The 18,512-nt window shown below is 47.0% G+C and overlaps 1 protein-coding gene across 2 annotated transcripts in view; it reads left to right on the top strand.

Annotated features, from left to right (window-relative positions):
* Window positions 1-18,512, top strand: part of EPHA5 (EPH receptor A5) — a 361,969-nt gene that overhangs the window by 327,108 nt on the left and 16,349 nt on the right. For both annotated transcript variants that reach the window (XM_060247843.1, XM_060247844.1), the window contains exons 12-14: window positions 9,890-9,951; window positions 11,807-12,016; window positions 14,504-14,653. In XM_060247843.1, the coding sequence (XP_060103826.1) occupies window positions 9,890-9,951; window positions 11,807-12,016; window positions 14,504-14,653 (422 nt within the window). The remainder of the gene's footprint in view (window positions 1-9,889; window positions 9,952-11,806; window positions 12,017-14,503; window positions 14,654-18,512) is intronic.

Below are 18,512 nucleotides of genomic sequence, written 5' to 3'. Positions count from 1 at the left end.
TTTTAAACAGTTTTTTTTAATGTTAAATTACCTTTATTGCTTTTATATTGTAACACTGGGGAAGTCTTGAAAGGGAGGAGGGGAGGTGGAAAATGTGATGCAACATATTGACTTTTATTTGAGAGAAGTAAATGAAATAGTGATATAATATGTTGTAGAATAATAAAAATTGTTTTTACAAAAAAAAAAAGGAGGGTGGCAAACAGTTTTCAGTGGAAAGGTAAAACCATTTTTTATTGTTGATCAGTCACTTTAAGAGTAGGAAAATTCAGTGAATGCAGGCTTTAAAAAAATTAATGGTGGTGGCATTTTCCCCTGACAGGAATCAGTGGAGAGAACTCTTGTCTGGCCAAGAGGAACTTGCTTCAGGGTTCTGTAAAATCAAACTCCATGGTCCAATTAGCTTGAAACTTGAGGGTGTCAAGATGAGAGGGAGGACTATGTACTTGGCCACTTTGGTGCCCTTATCTTTATGAACAGCTGCCCCCTAGACTCTCCAACGGATTCCCCACTGAAAGCCATGGTCCTGAAGCACCTGAAACGGAAAATCCAGACGGATTTGAATCCTGAACCAGCTATATCATACAGGAACATAAGCAAATACAGCACACACACCCCGGCAAAAAAACAACACCTGGATATTTTTGTTCATGTGCACCCCGCCCCCCTTAGTGCTGTGTGAACACTGATGTTCTCAGTATTCTTGTGACACCCGGAGCAATAGAGTCTGGGTAGACTGCTGAAGAGATGAACTCATTTGGAACTGAGGAGTTTGGCCATGGTAAATTCAGCTGCCAGTTGCATTGGGATTGACGTTCTAAGCATACAAGCCAAGCATTTCATTGTCCCTGCTGTCAGCAGGCAAGAGAGGGTGGTGTACAGCTTGACTATAACAAGGCAGAAGGTCAGTTGTACTACATGTTACTATTGTTGGGTGGGGGGTGCGGAGGGTGAACTCAACACAGAGCTTCCATTTTCAGTAGCAATTTCCTGTTTCTCACTTTCCCCCCATCCTGTGCATCTTTTACATTGCAGCTCTACCTTGTCAGTTTCTCCCCCAGCTCTCTGTAATGATGCCAAGGTCACTGGTTCAGAAAGGTTGGCGCGTGCGGTGGGTTTTTCTTGTTGCAGCTCACCTTTATTTAGTCCCCTGTTCTCTAATGGCATGCTAATTTATTCAGCAATTATTCTCCACCTGCAGCATGCAGATAATGAAGCAGAAGGGCAAAGAAAGATGATTTCCTTGTGATTGAAACGGAGGGAGGAAGCCAGAAATAGGGCTCCTAGGAGGTGGTGCCTCACAATGAGGTGCCCTGCATCTCGTAACACTGCCTTTAAGAGCCTGAGGGAAAGGAGCCATGCTATGCCACTTGGCTGTGATGGCCTACTAAAAGGGGGTGCGTCATAAATGCCACTGCAGGCTGCAGAGATTTTATGATAAATGGTTAGAAGATCAAAGCCCTTGCCTTAAATTGCTCGTTCGTGATGTCTGAGCACACCTTGAAGAAATATGCTCACTCTCGTGCCAGGAAGCTCTTTGGGCTCTTCCATTTTCCTCCCCATATGTATCCATCAAACTCTCCCTCAAAGAAGGGAGCTTTTGGGGGAGAAGCCAAGCAGCCCCGGTAATCGATGGGAGAGCATACTAGTTAGCTTCTTGCTGGGGGTGAAGGATGACTTCCTGCAGTTTTACTGGACCCAAGAGAGAACATATATTTTTGTTCTGGGGCGCATAAAACTAGACCCCTGGGACATGGTCACTTTAAATGCCTTCCCTCCCTTCCATTGGAAAAAATAGATGGAGGCACCTTCTTCTGGGGCCCATAAAACTAGACCCCTGGGACATGGTCACTTTAAATGCCTTCCCTCCCTTCCATTGGAAAAATAGATGGGAGCACCTTCTTCTGGGGCCCATAAAACTAGTGACCATGTCCCAGGGGTCTAGTTTTATGGGCCCCAGAAGAAGGTGCCTCCATCTATTTTTTCCAATGGAAGGGAGGGAAGGCATTTAAAGGGACATGGTCTTCTCCAAGTTGCAGCCTGACTCTGTGCCATGGTGAGTGAACTTCAAAGTCATTTAAAGAGTCCATAGTTCTCTCCAAAGGTATTTAAAAGGCCCAGGAACCCTTTAAATGCCCTGTAATGGTGGCTATCTAGTGGCCCTGAAAAATCCAGACTATTTTTGTGGGGTTTTGGCATAGCCATATTCAGACAGCCGAATCACCAGCCCCCTCAGTGATTGATTGAGAAAATACCTGACAAATGCCAATTTATTCTGAGTGCACAATCTTTTTGAAACTTGGGGGAGGGGGGGTTGAGGAGCACAGATGTTGTTGTCATTTGCAGCACAGTTGCTGGTGCCTCTACCTCAAAAAACGGGGCTCCCAAGCCTCGGCTACCCTGATCAATTCACCATTATAGCCTATGGAGACTACTGGGAATAATAGAGTTGAAAAAAATTCAGCAATACCGAATATTTCCCAAATCCCAATGCCATACCGATATTGGGATTTGGGGATATAGGGAAACGCCAATATTTTTCAGATTCAGTATACCCAAACCAGAAAAATAGCAATTTTTCATGCCTACCCAGGCAGACAATGCAGTACATGTGTGTCTGTGCTTCTTTAAACTGCTGTGTGCACTCTTCCGGGAGCCATGGCAAGTTCCGTGAGTTCAATGATTTTTGTGCATATTGGGACAATGTCCACAGCTATGTTCATTCCAAGAACTGCCCATCTGATGTCAGCATGGTTGTCATGTGTGTCTTCTGCCCTGAAGCTCACTTGAGAGAGACCATGGCCTTGCCAGTGAACTTACTTCCCCCAAGTGATTGGGAGGGTAAAATGGGGCAAGGGAGGTGGGGAGGGGACATTTTTACCATCCTGAGCGCTAAATGTCATAAACAGAGAGCTTCACTTAAGATCTGTTTTAGACCAATCAGCTCTTTCTTTTTCTCTGCACTTCTCTTTGCTAGCTAATGAAAATTGATTCAAAGCTGTACGTGTTCTGTTGGAATGTCATTGAATTTAGAAGGGCAGAAGCGAGCCATGTTAATCATTGCTGTGTCATCCTGCCAAACTAGACAGAAATCAAATATAAAAACTGAGCAAAAATTATAGATAATTGCCATCAAAATGAATCAGTCATGAAAACTAGATTAATGCGGTTAGAAAAAATATATTATTTGTATCAACAAAAGGATTCTGCCTTCTGGGTCTTGATTGAACTTTTATTATTATTATTTTTATTCCCAAAGTACTCCTGTACTGCATGTGTAAGTGACACTTATATTCAGCATCACAATAGGGGATGTGCACGCACCCTACTCAGTAGCCAAAGATCCGAGGTGTGCTTCCAGATGCAGATCCATGGTAATTTGGATCCCGTTGAACCATGAAACTGCCTTATAAGGTTCAGGGCCTGTGTACAGTAGGCGTCCATCATCATCATCATCCTCATTTCAACAAATCCCTGCTATTGCAGAGTTCTGGACAATGTACAGAATCATTAAAAACAATTCCCAAATAAAACAAAATAGGAATACATTATAAAAACATGTGGCAGATACTTATACATTAATTATGGGGGTGGGGAGGCAAGGCAAGCGTGAAGGACATAAGAACATAAGAGAAGCCATGTTGGATCAGGCCAATGGCCCATCCAGTCCAACACTGTGTCACATAAGAACATAAGGGAAGCCCTGTTGGATCAGGCCAATGGCCCATCCAGTCCAACACTCTGTGTCACACAGTGGCCAATATATCTCTCTGTGTGTGTACAAATACACACACACACACACACACACACATATATACACACTGTGGTTAATAGCCACTGATGGACCTCTGCTCCATATTTTTATCCAATCCCCTCTTAAAGCTGGCTATGCTTATAGCCGCCGCCGCCTCCTGTGGACAGAGGAAGGTGCCAGCCAGAATGGAAACTGTCACTGTCCTCAGCTAAAGGCCTAGCAGAACATCTCTGCCTTGCAGGCCCCAAGGAATTGTGGGAGCTGAGCCCTGATGGAATTTGACAGAGAGCTCCATCAGGCTGAGGCCTGGACCAGAAAGGCCCTAGGCCTAGTTGAGGACAGATGGATGTCTTTAGGACCAGGGACCCCAGTCGAATACTGTCCAAAGAGTGTATTGCCCTCCTGGGGACACAATAGAGGAGACAGTCCAGCAGATACATTGGTCCCTTACCGCTCAAAGCCTTGTCAATACTAAAACGTTGAATTTTTCTCAGTATTCCGCTGGGAGGCAGTGTAGCTGGCACAGCACTGGATGTGTTCATGACATTCCCTTTCTGCTTTGCTTCCCTCTTCTCTTGCCCTTCCGCCTCCTTTCTTGCTTCCTTGTAAGGGCTTACCCTAGGGGTTCCCAACGTGAGCATCATGACATCCCCTAACAACTTTTCTGGTGTTGTCAAACGTTCTCATAATTGGGGGTGGGGGTGGGGGGAGGACCAGGCCCAGCAGGGCTTCTGGTCAGTCATTGGGAATACTTTAATCATTGCTTTGGGATCTGTTGCCTTCACAGCACAAGGAACGTAGTGTGTATTTTACCCGCTCAGGGAGGGACGGTGGCTCAGTGGTAGAGCATCTGCTTGGGAAGCAGAAAGGTCCCAGGTTCAATCCCCGGCATCTCCAAAAAAGGGTCCAGGCAAATAGGTGTGCAAAACCTCAGCTTGAGACCCTGGAGAGCCATGAATGGGGCTGTGGCTCAGTGGTAGAGCATCTGCTTGGGAAGCAGAAGGTCCCCGGTTCAATCCCTGGCATCTCCAACTAAAAGGGTCCAGGCAAATAGGTGTGCAAAACCTCAGCTTGAGACCCTGGAGAGCCATGAATGGGGCTGTGGCTCAGTGGTAGAGCATCTGCTTGGGAAGCAGAAGGTCCCCGGTTCAATCCCTGGCATCTCCAACTAAAAGGGTCCAGGCAAATAGGTGTGCAAAACCTCAGCTTGAGACCCTGGAGAGCCGCTGCCAGTCTGAGAAGGCAATACTGACTTTGATGGACCCAGGAGGGTCTGGTTCAGTAGAAGGCAGCTTCAGATGTTCATTTGTGGAGTGGAAAATCTGAGGAAGGCGGGGTTTGGGACTTCCATGGGGTAGAATGGCAGAGAGTCCACCTTCCAAAGCGGCCGTTCTCTCTGTGTGTGTGTGTGTGTGCTTGCTTGTGTGTATATGTGTGTGCAAAAAATTGTTTATTTTCAAAGGCATCTTGTTAAACCCAGCTTTTGGCCAAAATAGTGGAAGATTTGCTGTAAGAGCTATGCACTGTCAGAGTTATTTCCTCTAGAGAGCCAGTGTGGTGCAGTGGTTCAGAGCAGCAGATCCTAATCTTGAGAACTGGGTTGGACTCCCCACTGCTGCACACGAAGCCTGCTCAGCCTGCAGTCACGGGCCAGTGCCAGGTCTTTCCTACCTCACAAGGTGCCTGTTGTGGGGAGGGGAGGGGAAGGGAAGGGAAAGCTGCTGTGAGGTAGAGAAAAGTCACGTATAAAGACCAGCTCTACTTCTTCTATTCCCGGACATTTTGTAGTTGGCTCTGCCATCTGCAGTGTCCATTTGATAAGTGGCCAGGCTCAAAAAAAGTTGAAAACCCCTGCTTTATACTCACAAACAGGCCTTGCTCAGTTTCAAGGGGAAGATTTTGGGCTGCCAGAGCAAGAGTATTGCCCTCCCTCCCTCCCTCAGGTGGCTGCCAGAGTAAACCAGTTACTTGGCATCTCCATGGTAAAATTGTCACTTCCATCACAAATAAGTTCTTGTGGTACCAATTTATTCTGCCATTAGAATCCGCTAGAGTCTGTGGGAGGGTGTGTGTGAGAACTCACGCATGGGCAGAAGGAAAACAAATGCATGCAGTGAGGCTTGAAATTACTCAGCTGTACACCTTTTTTCTTTGTGATATATAAATAATCTGACAGATGTCAGGCATCTGATGCCGCAGGCTGTGATCCATGGTGGCTTGTGCCATAATAAATCTGCTAGTCTTTAAAATACATGAGTTTTTAAAAAGTTCTAGCAGACCAATAGCGGCTTCTGAAGTCTGCTCCTCCTCTGATTCTTCTCTGTGTTGTGTGTTCTGCTTTCTCCCCTTGTTCAAGTTCCGCAGGGAGGCTGGCAAGCAAAAACAGTTCCACCCTGAGCACAGAGTTCCAGGGGCCTTCTGTCCTCCTCTGACCACTGGCAGGGCCCCCCATGCCCCCCTGCATCCACACCTGCCTGTGCTTCCTTCCTCTCCCTGCCAGCTTGGGAGCTTTCCTACTGACCAGATGTCCTTTCCCCAGTGGGACTGGGTAGTGTGTGCTGTGAGGACAGGCAGTTTTCTTCAGTGAAACCAAGCAGTGGTTGAAGGATTAAATCTGCTTCGTTTATAGAGTCCTTTCCAATTCTATTATTCTACTGAGTCAGACCATCAGTCCATCAAAGCTCAGATGGGCAGCTGCTCTCCAGAGTCTCATGCAGAAGTCTTTCACATCCCCTCCAGCCTGGTCCTTCAGCTGGAGATGCCAGGGATTGAACCTAGAACCTCTTGCATGCCAAGCAGAGGCTCTTCCACTGAATTGGAGGTGGTGGTGGCAGACATGGTGGCCAGAGGGTGAGGTGGCTGCAGCAAACTGATAGGAAGTGACACATTGGCAGGTTTCTTGGCCCCCCTTCTCAGGCATGCTTGAATTGTCCAAATGCAGACTGGCTACAGTAATCTGAAAGCAAATTGAACCGGTAGGTGACCCAGCATGGCAGGTTCAGATCAAGCTTGGGGCTGCCATTTTTAGTCTTTAAAAAATTATTACCAAAAAGAGAGCTTGAGTGAAGAAAGGCACAGCATATTGCTAGGTTTCCTGAGAAGTGTGATCTTTACACACGTGCAGAGGCCTCCAGCAGGGAACTTGCCCGTGAGGATTAGACAGCCTGCAAGCCGGGGAAGGGCTTGGTTCTCATTACAGCATTCCCCCAAGTGCAGGCCTTTGTTGTTCTCCATAGGAGCGGTTGGTACTATGGAGGACGCTGGAAGAAGCGTTGAGCTGAGTCTGCAACGTGTGTCCTGCTCCTGGTGTTGTCGGTGCCTTTGTGCTCAGCTCCAGCCCTCCGTCTGCCCAGGCACATCCTGCACTCATAGTTCAGACCTTTATTGGCATAAGAGCAATAATGATTCACAATCAGAAGTAGGTACAAAGGCCTGATAAATAGTAAGAACAATACATAAACAATCAATTAAAATAGCAGCCAGTAATACTAATCAAAAGTAGACCCCCAGCAATTAAAATACAGTAGTATGCCTAGATTTAATTTTATAGACTTCTACTAAGAAGTTTGCAACACATGTAGTAATATGGGGATTAACATCTTCTAAAAGGTAGGATAGAATTTTCCTTTTAGTAAATACATTGTGTTGTTCAGCTAAAAATTGTCTCCGTTGTGAGCCCAGGAGAGGACAGTCTAAATTAATATGGGATCTAGAATCAAGGACTCCTAATTCACATAGGCATAATCTATTTTGGAGAGGTATCTGTCTAAACCTACCATAGAGAACTGTTGATGGGAAGGCATTTAAACATGCCAAAGTAAAAGTCTGACGATGGAATGGGGAGTCTAAAGTAAAAAAATAATGGGGTATCTTCCCATGTCTTTGGGGTATACTTAGATTGGCTGCAGAACAAACAGGGGAATGTGAGGGGAACACTTTTTGGTATTCGTGATCCAAAAGCCTCAGTTGGATTGTTCTTAAGATATATAATTCATCACATAAGAAAAGAGTGTCCACCACAATACCAAGTTTTTGTGGGTAAATGTAGAGAGCCAAGTGGTGTTGTGCCTGTCTTTCATCAGGTACTATAATAAACTTCCTGAATCCGTTCTGAAATGAATTTTTAACCAGAACTTAAAAGCCATAATCCAGGCTCTGGTTTCTAGAAGGTAAATCTAGCTCTGCACAAATGGATGAGCAGGGGACACATTTGGGAGCACCTAAAATCTGATGGCAGAATGATGATTGCACATTCTCCACGCAGGGACTGAAGGCTCCAATCCACAAAGGTATTCCAGATAGCAACTGAGGGAGGATTTTAGCATTGTAATTTTTCAGAGTTGCTGGAATGAACTGGTTACCTCCTAAGAAACAGAACTTTTCAATTTGCGCCAGAGAACATCTTACTAGACTTACAGCTCTATTACGATGCCTTGGCCATCTAAGGTTGTAGTTAAAGGTAATTCCCAAATACTTGAAAGCCTTCACTTGTTCAGTTTCTTCTGTACCAATGCACTATTTACATAAGTGCCAGCTCTTTGAAAAAACCAGGATTTTTGATTTTTCATAATTAATTACCAGTCGATTCAATCTACGGTATTGATGAAAGGCTTTCAAGTATTTTTGGAGGCCAATTCTGGTACGTGAAAGAATAACAATGTTGTCAGCGTATAGCAGTAAAGGCACTGCTAATTGTTCTAAGAAGGGAGGGTGGCCATTCACAATGGACATATGTTGGTTCAAATCATTCAGAAACAGATTAAAGAGATAAGGGGCAAGAACACAGCCCTGCTTTACTCCCTTAGTAATTGGGAAACTGGAAGAGAGTTGACCATCAGGGGATACTTTAATAACACCTGAGGTAGCATCATGTAGTTTCTTGATTAAGAAAAGTAGGCATGGTTCCATCTCCATGATTTTAAGTTTTTCCCGTAGCAGATCTCTGGTGACTGAGTCGAAAGCACCCTTTAAATCGATAAAGGCTGTATACAATTTCCCTCTTTTAGGCTTCATATATTTATTTATCTGCCAAGAAGGCAAGGGTGGAGCAATGAGCAATTGTAGATTTCCCTTTGAGGAAACCAATTTGTTTCGGGCCAATGATCTTTTCTTTAGTCAACCAATTTAATAGGTGACGTTCAAGATGTTTAGAATACAGCTTACATGAGATGGAGAGTAGGCTGACTGGGCGATGGTTTCCAGGAGAAGCCGAATTACCTTTTTTATATATTTGGCATATTAACGATCTTAACCAGGACTCAGGGATGTTTCCGTTCTGATCGATCAGAGTAAATAGGTTTGCCAGTGAAATAGCCCACCAGTCCACATACTTCTTAAAGAGTTCAGCTGGAATCCCATCTAAACCAGGGGCCTTGCCAGTCTTCAATTCAGAGATTAGATCAGTTATTTCCTCGGGACTCACAGGAGGCCATTCTGGATTGGTTGAAAAGGTAAATTCTTCTCTGCACTCTATTGAAATATCTTGGTCATTAAATATTTCAAAATAATAATCAACCCACTGTTGCTGACTGGCCCAGTGATGGGAACGGTCTTTTCTATAGCTCATTTCTGTCCATATCCTGCCTGTGGGTTTGAGCTCCACATCATAGGTGGCTGTCTCTGTAGCTGTGACTTTCTGAATGCCTCTGGCCTTGAAACCCCTACGAGGTTGACTATCAGTTGTGATTTGGTGTACACATTCCTGTTTGTTATTTAAAGAGATTGTGAAGACAATTCTCTGTTTATTTCAGTGACGTGGCATTTCAGGCACTGCCTTTTGATTCTTTGGGAAAGAGACTGGGAGCTTTCAAACAGAGGCGGCTTCATACATGACCTGGAGCCATTCTGGGTTGGCCTTCAGTATGGAAATGGGGCTACAGTCCACCCCAGCTCCAAGAGGAATACCCCTCAGTTACACCCGCTTTCAAGCTCAGGATTGCTGCACTCATCCACATGCTTTGTTGTATCCCTAGAATATCTGAGGTTTGCACTTCAACCTTCAGTATGTGAATTGGCCCTGAGACTGAGTCGAGGGTGACTGAAATAGTAAGGGAAAGCAAATAGTTTGCTGTTTGCTATTCTACGAGTTAAAGTTGATAGGCTTGTTGTGTGTTTTCTTTTCTTTTTTTGATCCAGGTAAACCTGTCATGATTGTAACTGAATATATGGAAAATGGATCTTTGGACACTTTCTTAAAGGTAAGAACTGTTTCACAAAACAGAAGCTTTTAGAAATTGCTTTTATAAATTACTGTTCCCATCCTTAACAGGAATGTCCAAATATAAACCCCATGTCATATTAGGACCAACTAGAATACACAAGAAAGGGTGTGGAGGCTTTCCTGCTCTCCAGAATGCTTCATCATTTTGGCTGTTTAAAAAAAAGGGGGGGGATAAATCGTGGAGACTTTAGGTCTCATCCCATAAGCGTCCTGTCTGGAATGCTGCTGAGTAGGCATGCGGGCATGTAACAGAGCATCTTTGGCCTTCTGGGAAGATGAAGCAAAAATGGAGGCCTGAAAATATAAAAACCAGTCACTGATCAGATGTCTCTCTAGAGACACATCCACATCAGCCTTCAACCAGAAGAGGAACATTACTTAGATGTTTGTTTAATTATTTGGCCATCTTTTTACCTTGCAAAATTCAAGGTGGCTTAAATAAAACAATGAAAAGAAACATATAAAGGACCACAATTTAAAATCTCAATTAGGACTGCCAGTAAATAAACACTGCGTTAGTCATCCTCGTAGATAAAACTGTTTTCTTGCTCCTGAATATGGAAAGGGAGGGGTCCAGGCTGCCACTGAAAAGGCCCCTTCCTGTGTGTCTGCCAGACAAGCTTTGTTGATTGATGGAACAGCCAAGAGGGTCTCTTCATATGAGCCTAATTCCCAGGTAGAAGAAGACAGCCCTTCAGATACCATCACACTAGACACCCACATACAATAATATTAAGTATACCACTATAAACTTTTAAACTGCCATAATACCCCCAGGCATGTAGGGCTGTCTCTCCTCACCACAGCCGAATCATAGCTGGCCTTTGTGTAGCTGGAGTGATGGGAGGGACTTCCCTCTGGACCATTTGGATCTCTCCTCAGCATGATCAGGCAAAGGAGTGAGAATGCCCAGGTGCTTGAAGGAAAGCAAGCTGGGTCTGGAGGAAGGGAGTGAAATCCACTCACACATTGTGGTCAGCTTGCTCTTTTCGTCCGTGGGTGACTACCATAGTGGTGTCACTCTCTCTTCAGCTTGCTGTACCCAGAGAGCCTTCTAGGGGCTAGGGAGATTGGGGCTGCACGGGGTGTGGGGAGGAGCTGGGAATGGGTTTGGAGAATTGGGTTTTGGAGTCAGATGATGCAGTCAGCAGGCGAGCTGCCACACTCTGCACCCGCTGCAGTTTCCGGATCAGCCTCAAGGGCAAGCCAGCGTAGAGCGAGTTACAGTAGTCCAACCTGGAAGTGACCATTGCATGGATTGCTTGGGGGGGATAGGTATGGCGCTAGTTGCCTGATCTGCCGTAGTTAGAAAAAGGCAGACCTGGCAACCATCATGACCTGGGCCTCCATAGAAAGGGAGGCATCCAGAATCACTCCCAAGGTCTTCACCTGTTGGACCGGCACCAAAACAGCACCATCCAAGGCTGGGAGCTGGCTGCACAAACCCACCCCCCCTCAACTCGGGCACAGATAGAGCTGGGTGTCATCAGCATACAGAAAGTACGAGTGACCAGTGGTCAATCACTATGGCTTCTGGAAGTCCACCTTGGGTTTACTCCTACCTCAGAGGGGTGGTGAGCAAGCCAGTTCTGCACCCCAGACTCCCCCTGCTTCCTGCAGAAACTTCACACAGCCCCACAATTGGGCTTTTTAAAAAAGAGGATCTTCCTACATACCTCTCCGCCCCCCCTGCCACTCAACCCACTTTTGTCACCAGCTGCATCCTCAGTTGGGATTCCCACTTTATTGACAGGTGGAGCAGCCAATGCTGGGCAAAAAGGTTTCCTTCAGTGCTGATTGCTTGACAGCCCCCTTCTTTGTTCCTCTTGCAGAAGCACGACGGGCAGTTCACTGTCATTCAGCTGGTGGGAATGCTGCGAGGGATTGCTTCAGGGATGAAGTACTTGTCCGACATGGGCTACGTGCACCGAGATTTGGCTGCCAGAAATATCCTCATCAATAGTAACTTGGTGTGTAAAGTGTCCGACTTCGGCTTGTCCAGAGTCCTGGAAGATGACCCCGAAGCTGCCTACACAACCAGAGTAAGTTCTTGGCCCACGGCAGCCATGAGCAGACTGCAGAACTAGAAAAGAAGATACCAACGCCTGGTAGAAAGAAAAAAAAGGGGGGGGGGGTAATCTTCACGCCCCTTTCCAGCCCTCTTCATTGCCATGGTTGCTTCTTCAGTGCCATTCTCCCCACCCGGCTCCACACCCTGAATCAGGCAGCTCCCAGCCAAAGACTGCCCAAGAAAGGTGTAGAATAGAGGACACATCCCTATCTTGCAAGAGGGAATCTAGGGATGTATCCTCTATACTATGCATGCTAACAAGGGATGCGCCATCTGAGCAGCTGACACAACTGGATTTCAGCCGAGTAAATAATGACCAGTCGAGTGTTGCTGTGAAGATCTTTTGAGAGGGCATCCAGGTGAGCCTGCAGCAGAGCAGAGCTTTTGCTCTCCAGAGCTCAGACCCCCAATAATCGGGTTGCTTTCTGAGGTGCTGCTGGGCTCAGTTCAGGCTCTTTTATTTCATCCATTTATATTTATTTTATTAAATTTATATCCTGCCCTCCCCACGAACAGGTTGAGGGCAGCTAACAGACCGTTATGGCCACAGAACATAAAATCATAAAAACGGTCAGTTTTCTATACACTAAAATACAGTATATAACATTTTAAATTTAAATTACAGCAATAGATGCAACACACTGAGGGCAAGTGAGGTAAACTTAAGCAAATAAGGAAACACTTTCTTGTCTTTACCACATGATGCACATTTTGGAGACCACAGCAGAACTCAACCTGTTGAACAAGGGACCCCCAATGCGGTGGTCGAGTGTCTAGGCCAATGTGACTTTTTCCACCCGTGAACATGAAGATGAATTGTTAGGAGCTTGCCCTCCTAGTCTTCTAGTTATTCTTACCAATTTGAGGGCACATTCGAAGCTCCCCAACCCTCAGCCTGGGCCTACCATGCCCAATCAGCAGTTTGGACCTAAGCTTTCCTGGAGTGGCATTTCCATAGGATGCCATCAGGCACTCTGTTCTGAGCCCTTGCTGGTCTGCATTTCATCCCACCTGCTGCCATGACCTATTGGAGGTGTGAATTCTGTCCCTGTCTTGGTAACCAAATGGCATGTGGGCAGCAAGCCTTCTGGGCAAGCAATTAGTAGGCCCATCAAGAGGATGACCAGGAGCCTGAAGACCAAGCCTCACAAGGAAAAGGCAGAGGGACTTGGGCATGTTCAATATGGAGAAGAGGAGGTTGAAGACGGAAAAATCCCATGCATGGTTATAGGATGGGGGAGACTCGTCTTAGCAGTAGTATGTGCGAAAAGGATCTAGGGGTATTTGTGGATCATTCGCTGAACATGTGTCAACAGTGTGATGCGGTGGATAAAAAGGCAAATGCAATTTTGGGCTGTATCAACAGAAGTATTGTGTCCAGATCATGTGAAGCGATGGTATTGCTTTACTCTGCTCTGGTAAGACCTCACCTGGAGTATTGTGTTCAATTTTGGGCACCACATTTTAAGAAGGATATAGACAAGCTGGAACGGGTCCAGAGGAGGGCGACGAAGATGGTGAGGGGTCTGTAGACCCCTCCTATGAAGGTTGAAGGAGCTTCCTATGAAAGTTGAGGGAGCTGGGGATGAACCTTCCTATGAGGGTTGAAGGAGCTGGGGATGTTTAGCCTAGAGAGGAGGCGGCTAAGAGGTGATATGATCCCCATCTTCAAGTACTTGAAGGGCTGTCATCTAGAGAATGTTGTGAAATTGTTTTCTGTGGCCGCAGAGGGTAGGGCCAGAACCAGTGGGTTGAAATTAAATCAAAAGAGTTTCCGGCTCAACATTAGGAAGAACTTCCTGACTGTTAGAGTGATTCCTCAGTGGAACAGGCTTCCTCAGGAGGTGGTGGGCTCTCCTTCCTTGTAGGTTTTCAAGCAGAGGCTGGATGGCCATCTGACAGCAATGAAGATCCTGTGATTTTAGGGGGAGTGTTTGTGAGTTTGTGAGTTTCCTGCATTGTGCAGGGGGTTGGACTAGATGACCCTAGAGGTCCCTTCCAATTCTATGATTCCATAATGGCCTGATTGCTCTCTTGAAGTAGTGGAAAGGCTGCCACATGGAGGAGGAGGCCAGGGAGCAGAGGACAGGACTTGCAATGATGGATTTAAAGCATGGTTGGAAAGGCACCAGCTGGATATTAGGAAAAAATTATTTACAGTAAGAGTAGTTCAGTAGTTGGTTGCCTAGGGAGATGTTGAATCCCCCCTCCCTGCCGGCTGGAGGAACCCTTGTCAGGGATGCTCCAGGCTGATCCAGCTCTGAGGGTTGGACTAGATGGCCTCCATGGCCCCTTCCAACTCCATGATTCTATGACATCAACACTGAAAAAGGTTCTCGTGAGAAAATATACATTACAAATTTCTGCATTTCTTTTCTGCCTCATTCAAAAGTAAAGGTGTTGGATGTTGGATCTGTGGGGGGAATATGGATGGCTTAAATCTGTTTTCTCATCCCAGGGAGGGAAAATTCCCATCCGATGGACAGCTCCAGAAGCCATTGCCTTCCGAAAATTCACCTCTGCCAGCGATATCTGGAGCTATGGGATTGTGATGTGGGAAGTGGTATCCTATGGGGAGAGACCTTACTGGGAGATGACTAATCAAGATGTAAGTAATTCAGTTGCCTTCTATTTGGAAGAAAATATTTAACAAAATGAAAGTGCAGTCATCAGATAGACAGGGCCACTTGAAGCTGCCTTCTACTGAATGAGGCCATCGAAGTCTCTCTGGGGTTTCAGCCAGGGATCCTTCATACCCCTTCCTGCCTGGAGGGGCCGGGGATTGGACCTGGGACTTTCTGCATGTCAAGCAGGCAGTCTGCCATTGAGGCAGGGCCCGTGATTGTTTTCATCCCTGAAGTCAAGACAGATCATCACTGTGGCAGAGAAGGGTCCCAAACCGACAGAAAGAGTGACTGTGTGATTGCATCTTTTGGGAATAAAGCGGCAACTGGTTATGCCGGCAAGTCAGGCATGTCTGCATGGTTATGCCCAGCTATGCTTCAGTCTCTGCTATGTCTGTATGATGTTGTGCTTCTGAGAATAGGTGTAGTAGAAAACAAGGCATTTGCTTTGCTGTCCAGCCCAAGTGGTGCACTGGGGGGGGGGGGGGGCACCAAGCAAAAGTCAGAGGTGTCTAACTAGCGCTGTGTATTTAGCAGGCACCAAGTGCAGCCTCCAGCCAGTGAGGAATGGATCCAATTGTGCAGGACTCCAGTGGGCTCCCAGGGAAGGGTGTGTGTAGACTAGATGACCTCCATGGCCCGTTCCATGGCAGGAATGTGAAAGAGCAGGGCCCTGGCTTGGGTATTTTGTCCTTGATGGGCGGCCCCTTGGGGCACCTCAGTCACCTTTGAAAAAGATGTTACAAAGAAGTCTCAGACCAGGGGTGCCAAACTCATCTGGTATGACGTCCAGATCTGACATAAATGGGACTTGGTTGGGCCAGGCCACCAGCAGAAAACATGACATGGCTGGCCATTACGAGTTGCAAGCCCACATAGCTTCTCTGAAACAAATACCTGCCTTCCCTTCCAGCCAGGGCTTGGCAGTCAGTGCACTGATGAAGACCCAAAGAGGTGGGGTGTTTGGAATCAGCTGGAAAACACAGACATGATTCCAGCCATAGAGCATGGATTCTGTTCCCAGGGACTGTCATGCCACTCTGGGGGTTGTTGTTCCAGTCCCAGAATACTTCTGCTTATCCCAGGGGCTGTCATTCCACTCTGTGCCCTGTCATTCCAGTCCCAGAGCACAGATTCTATTGCTAGAGACTGTTGTTCCACTCTGGGGGCTGTCATTCCAGTCCCAAAGTGCAGAATATGGCTTTATAGAACAGACAGACAGAGACATACACACACACACTGCAGCCAAAATAAAACAATGAATCCCAAATACAAACAGTCCAAGCAACCTCTCTGAAACATACCTGCCTTGCCTTCCAGCCAGTGCACTGATGAAGATCAGAAGAGGTGGGTGGGGTAGTGTTTGGGAATGGCTGGAAATCACGGGCACCAGTGTGCTCACGTGGCCAGCAGCAAGGGGCAAAAAGAGGAACCTTGGAGAGCACATGGAAGAAAAGAAGAAGAAGAATTGCAGATTTATACCCCACCCTTCTCTCTGAATCAGTGACTCAGAGCGGCTTACAATCTCCTTTATCTTCTCCTCCCACAACAGACACTCTGTGAGGTGGACGGGGCTGAGAGGACTATCACAGCAGCTGCCCTTTCAAGGACAACCTCTGCCAGAGCTAATGGCGAACCCAATGCCATTCCAGTAGGTGCAAGTGGAGGAGTGGGGATCAAACATGGTTCTCCCAGATAAAAGTCCACTCACTTAACCACTACACCAGACTGGCTCTCAGAGGGGCGGTCAGGCAGGCAGGCAGCCTCTGTCTGATGCCAGAAAGAGAGGGGGAGGGGCCCATGCCTCAGTCTCCTTCCAGAAAGGCTCCCACGAAGCTGATTAATAACCAAACACACGCGAGGGAGGCTCAGCCCCGAGATTAATGTGGCTAAGCAAGAAAGAGACACACATGCACTGGGAAGAGCCACATGGCTCCACGCCTTCTCCCCACCCCAGCTTTTGAGCCTGGGCAGGACACTGTATGTTTGACACCCCTCTCTTGGACAGTTACCCAGAAGGCAGAGCTGTGGGCTCTGTTGCCTTCTTTGAGAGGTCTGAACCCCCAGTCTCAAGGGCAGCAGCAGGCACCGAATCCTCTTCTTCCACATGAGGCAAAGGAATACTTCCCCTCCAACTGTACCTACAGCCAGCCTGAAGCGTGCTGGATCCCCAAGAAAGATCCCTGCTGACCCAGCTTCCTGGACATCAGCTGCCCAAGGCCTCTGGGGTCTGGGGGGAGGGGTGACACTTGAGGGAAGCTAATATGTACAAGACAAATGCATACAGGACTTCAATCTGTAGTTCTGGTCAAGACTGAAATCTGCAGTGCTGGCCCCCCACCTCACAAAGGAAAGTGCAAAGCTGGAAAAAGCACAGAAGAGAACAACCCAAGATGATGAAAGGACTGGCTGAAGAGCCTGGGACTTTTCAGTTTAAGGGGAGGGGGGAAGATGACTGAAGAGATTTATAAAGGTATGCATGGAATGGAGACAATTGGCAGAGAGAACGTTTTCTCCCTCTCTCAAAGTACTAGAGCTTGAAGGCATCCAATGAAACTGGTGGGCAGTAGATTCAGAATGGGCAAAATATTTCTTTGCGCAGTGAGTGATTGAAATGTGAGATTCAGCAGGAGAGGGTGCAGCGATGGCCACCAACAGAGACGGCAGCTTTAAAAGGGGTCCAGGCAGATTCCTGAGGGGAGGGGAGGGGAGGCAGCCAGGGGTAGCCCAGTCTCATCAGTGGGGTCAGGACTTGGAAGGGAGCGCACCAAAAGCTGCTCTGCAGAGGGAGGCCAGGGCAAGCCACCGCTGCTTCTCCCTTGCCTTGAAAGCTGCTTGCTGGAGGCTGCTCCATGGAGGAGAGGGCTGTCACTGGCTACTTGCCATGGTGACTAAAGGGAAGCCCCAAGGTTCAAAGGCAGTAACCCTCTGGGTGCCAGCAGCAGGAGGCAATGTCAGGGGAAAGTCTCAACCTCTGTGCCCTCTTGTTGGCCTCCCGGAGGAAATGGTTGGCCGTCATATGAGACAGGAGGCTGGACAAGATGGACCCTGACTGGTCTGATCCAGCAGGCTTGTTCTTATGTTCTTATCTAAATGGTGAAAAACCAGGTGCCCGCTTTTGTGGCTAAGTCTCCTGGGAGCTGCATGCAGCATAGCAGACACCTCCAGCTGAAACAAATTGCAATCTCCATGCATCTCCCCCCCCTTCCCGCCCGCTGCTTTCTGCACAAACACAGCAGCTGCACTGCAGAGCCCCAGAGACCAGCTCCAGCTTCCTTCTTCCAGCCCCTTTTGTTACCAGCTCTTTCATTTCACCAGCACAAACATGCTTTTCAACAAAGTGAAACAACAAAACCGAGACAGATTCCCTTGGCAGGAACATTGTTGTCCCATGAATAGGGCTTAATACAGCGTCCATCAGTATTATTTTTAAGGATGAATGGCTGTCAGGGGATGAATACTTTTTTATTGCTCAATTCAAACACACTGACAGACTCACATGACTTAATCTTTGGAGGCCGGGCCTGTTGCTTACCAGCAGAGTCCTCTGGGAAAGGAAAGAAGGCTGTGTGGTCTGTCGGATAGCAAGTGAGCGAGCAGCCCAGATTCTGAATGAGGCTTAGGGGGATGTATGAACTACCCCTTAATGTGGATTAGATACTCTTTTTAGCGTGCTTCAGCTGCCCTTTTGTTCTCCCAGGAGCAGGGAGATTAGACACAGATAACAGCATGGAGTCCCACCGCTTCCACCAGCGCTGCTTTGTACTACATCTTAGAAAGAGAGATGTTCAATAGATTTCTGCACAATGGGTTTCTCAAGATTGCTGTCTGCTTTGGATTGTT

The sequence above is a fragment of the Heteronotia binoei genome, chromosome 10 (genome assembly GCF_032191835.1).
Source record: "Heteronotia binoei isolate CCM8104 ecotype False Entrance Well chromosome 10, APGP_CSIRO_Hbin_v1, whole genome shotgun sequence".
Classification (NCBI taxonomy): Eukaryota; Metazoa; Chordata; class Lepidosauria; order Squamata; family Gekkonidae; genus Heteronotia; species Heteronotia binoei.
Note: the sequence above shows the minus strand (reverse complement) of the source record. Positions and strands in the feature narration are given on the sequence as shown.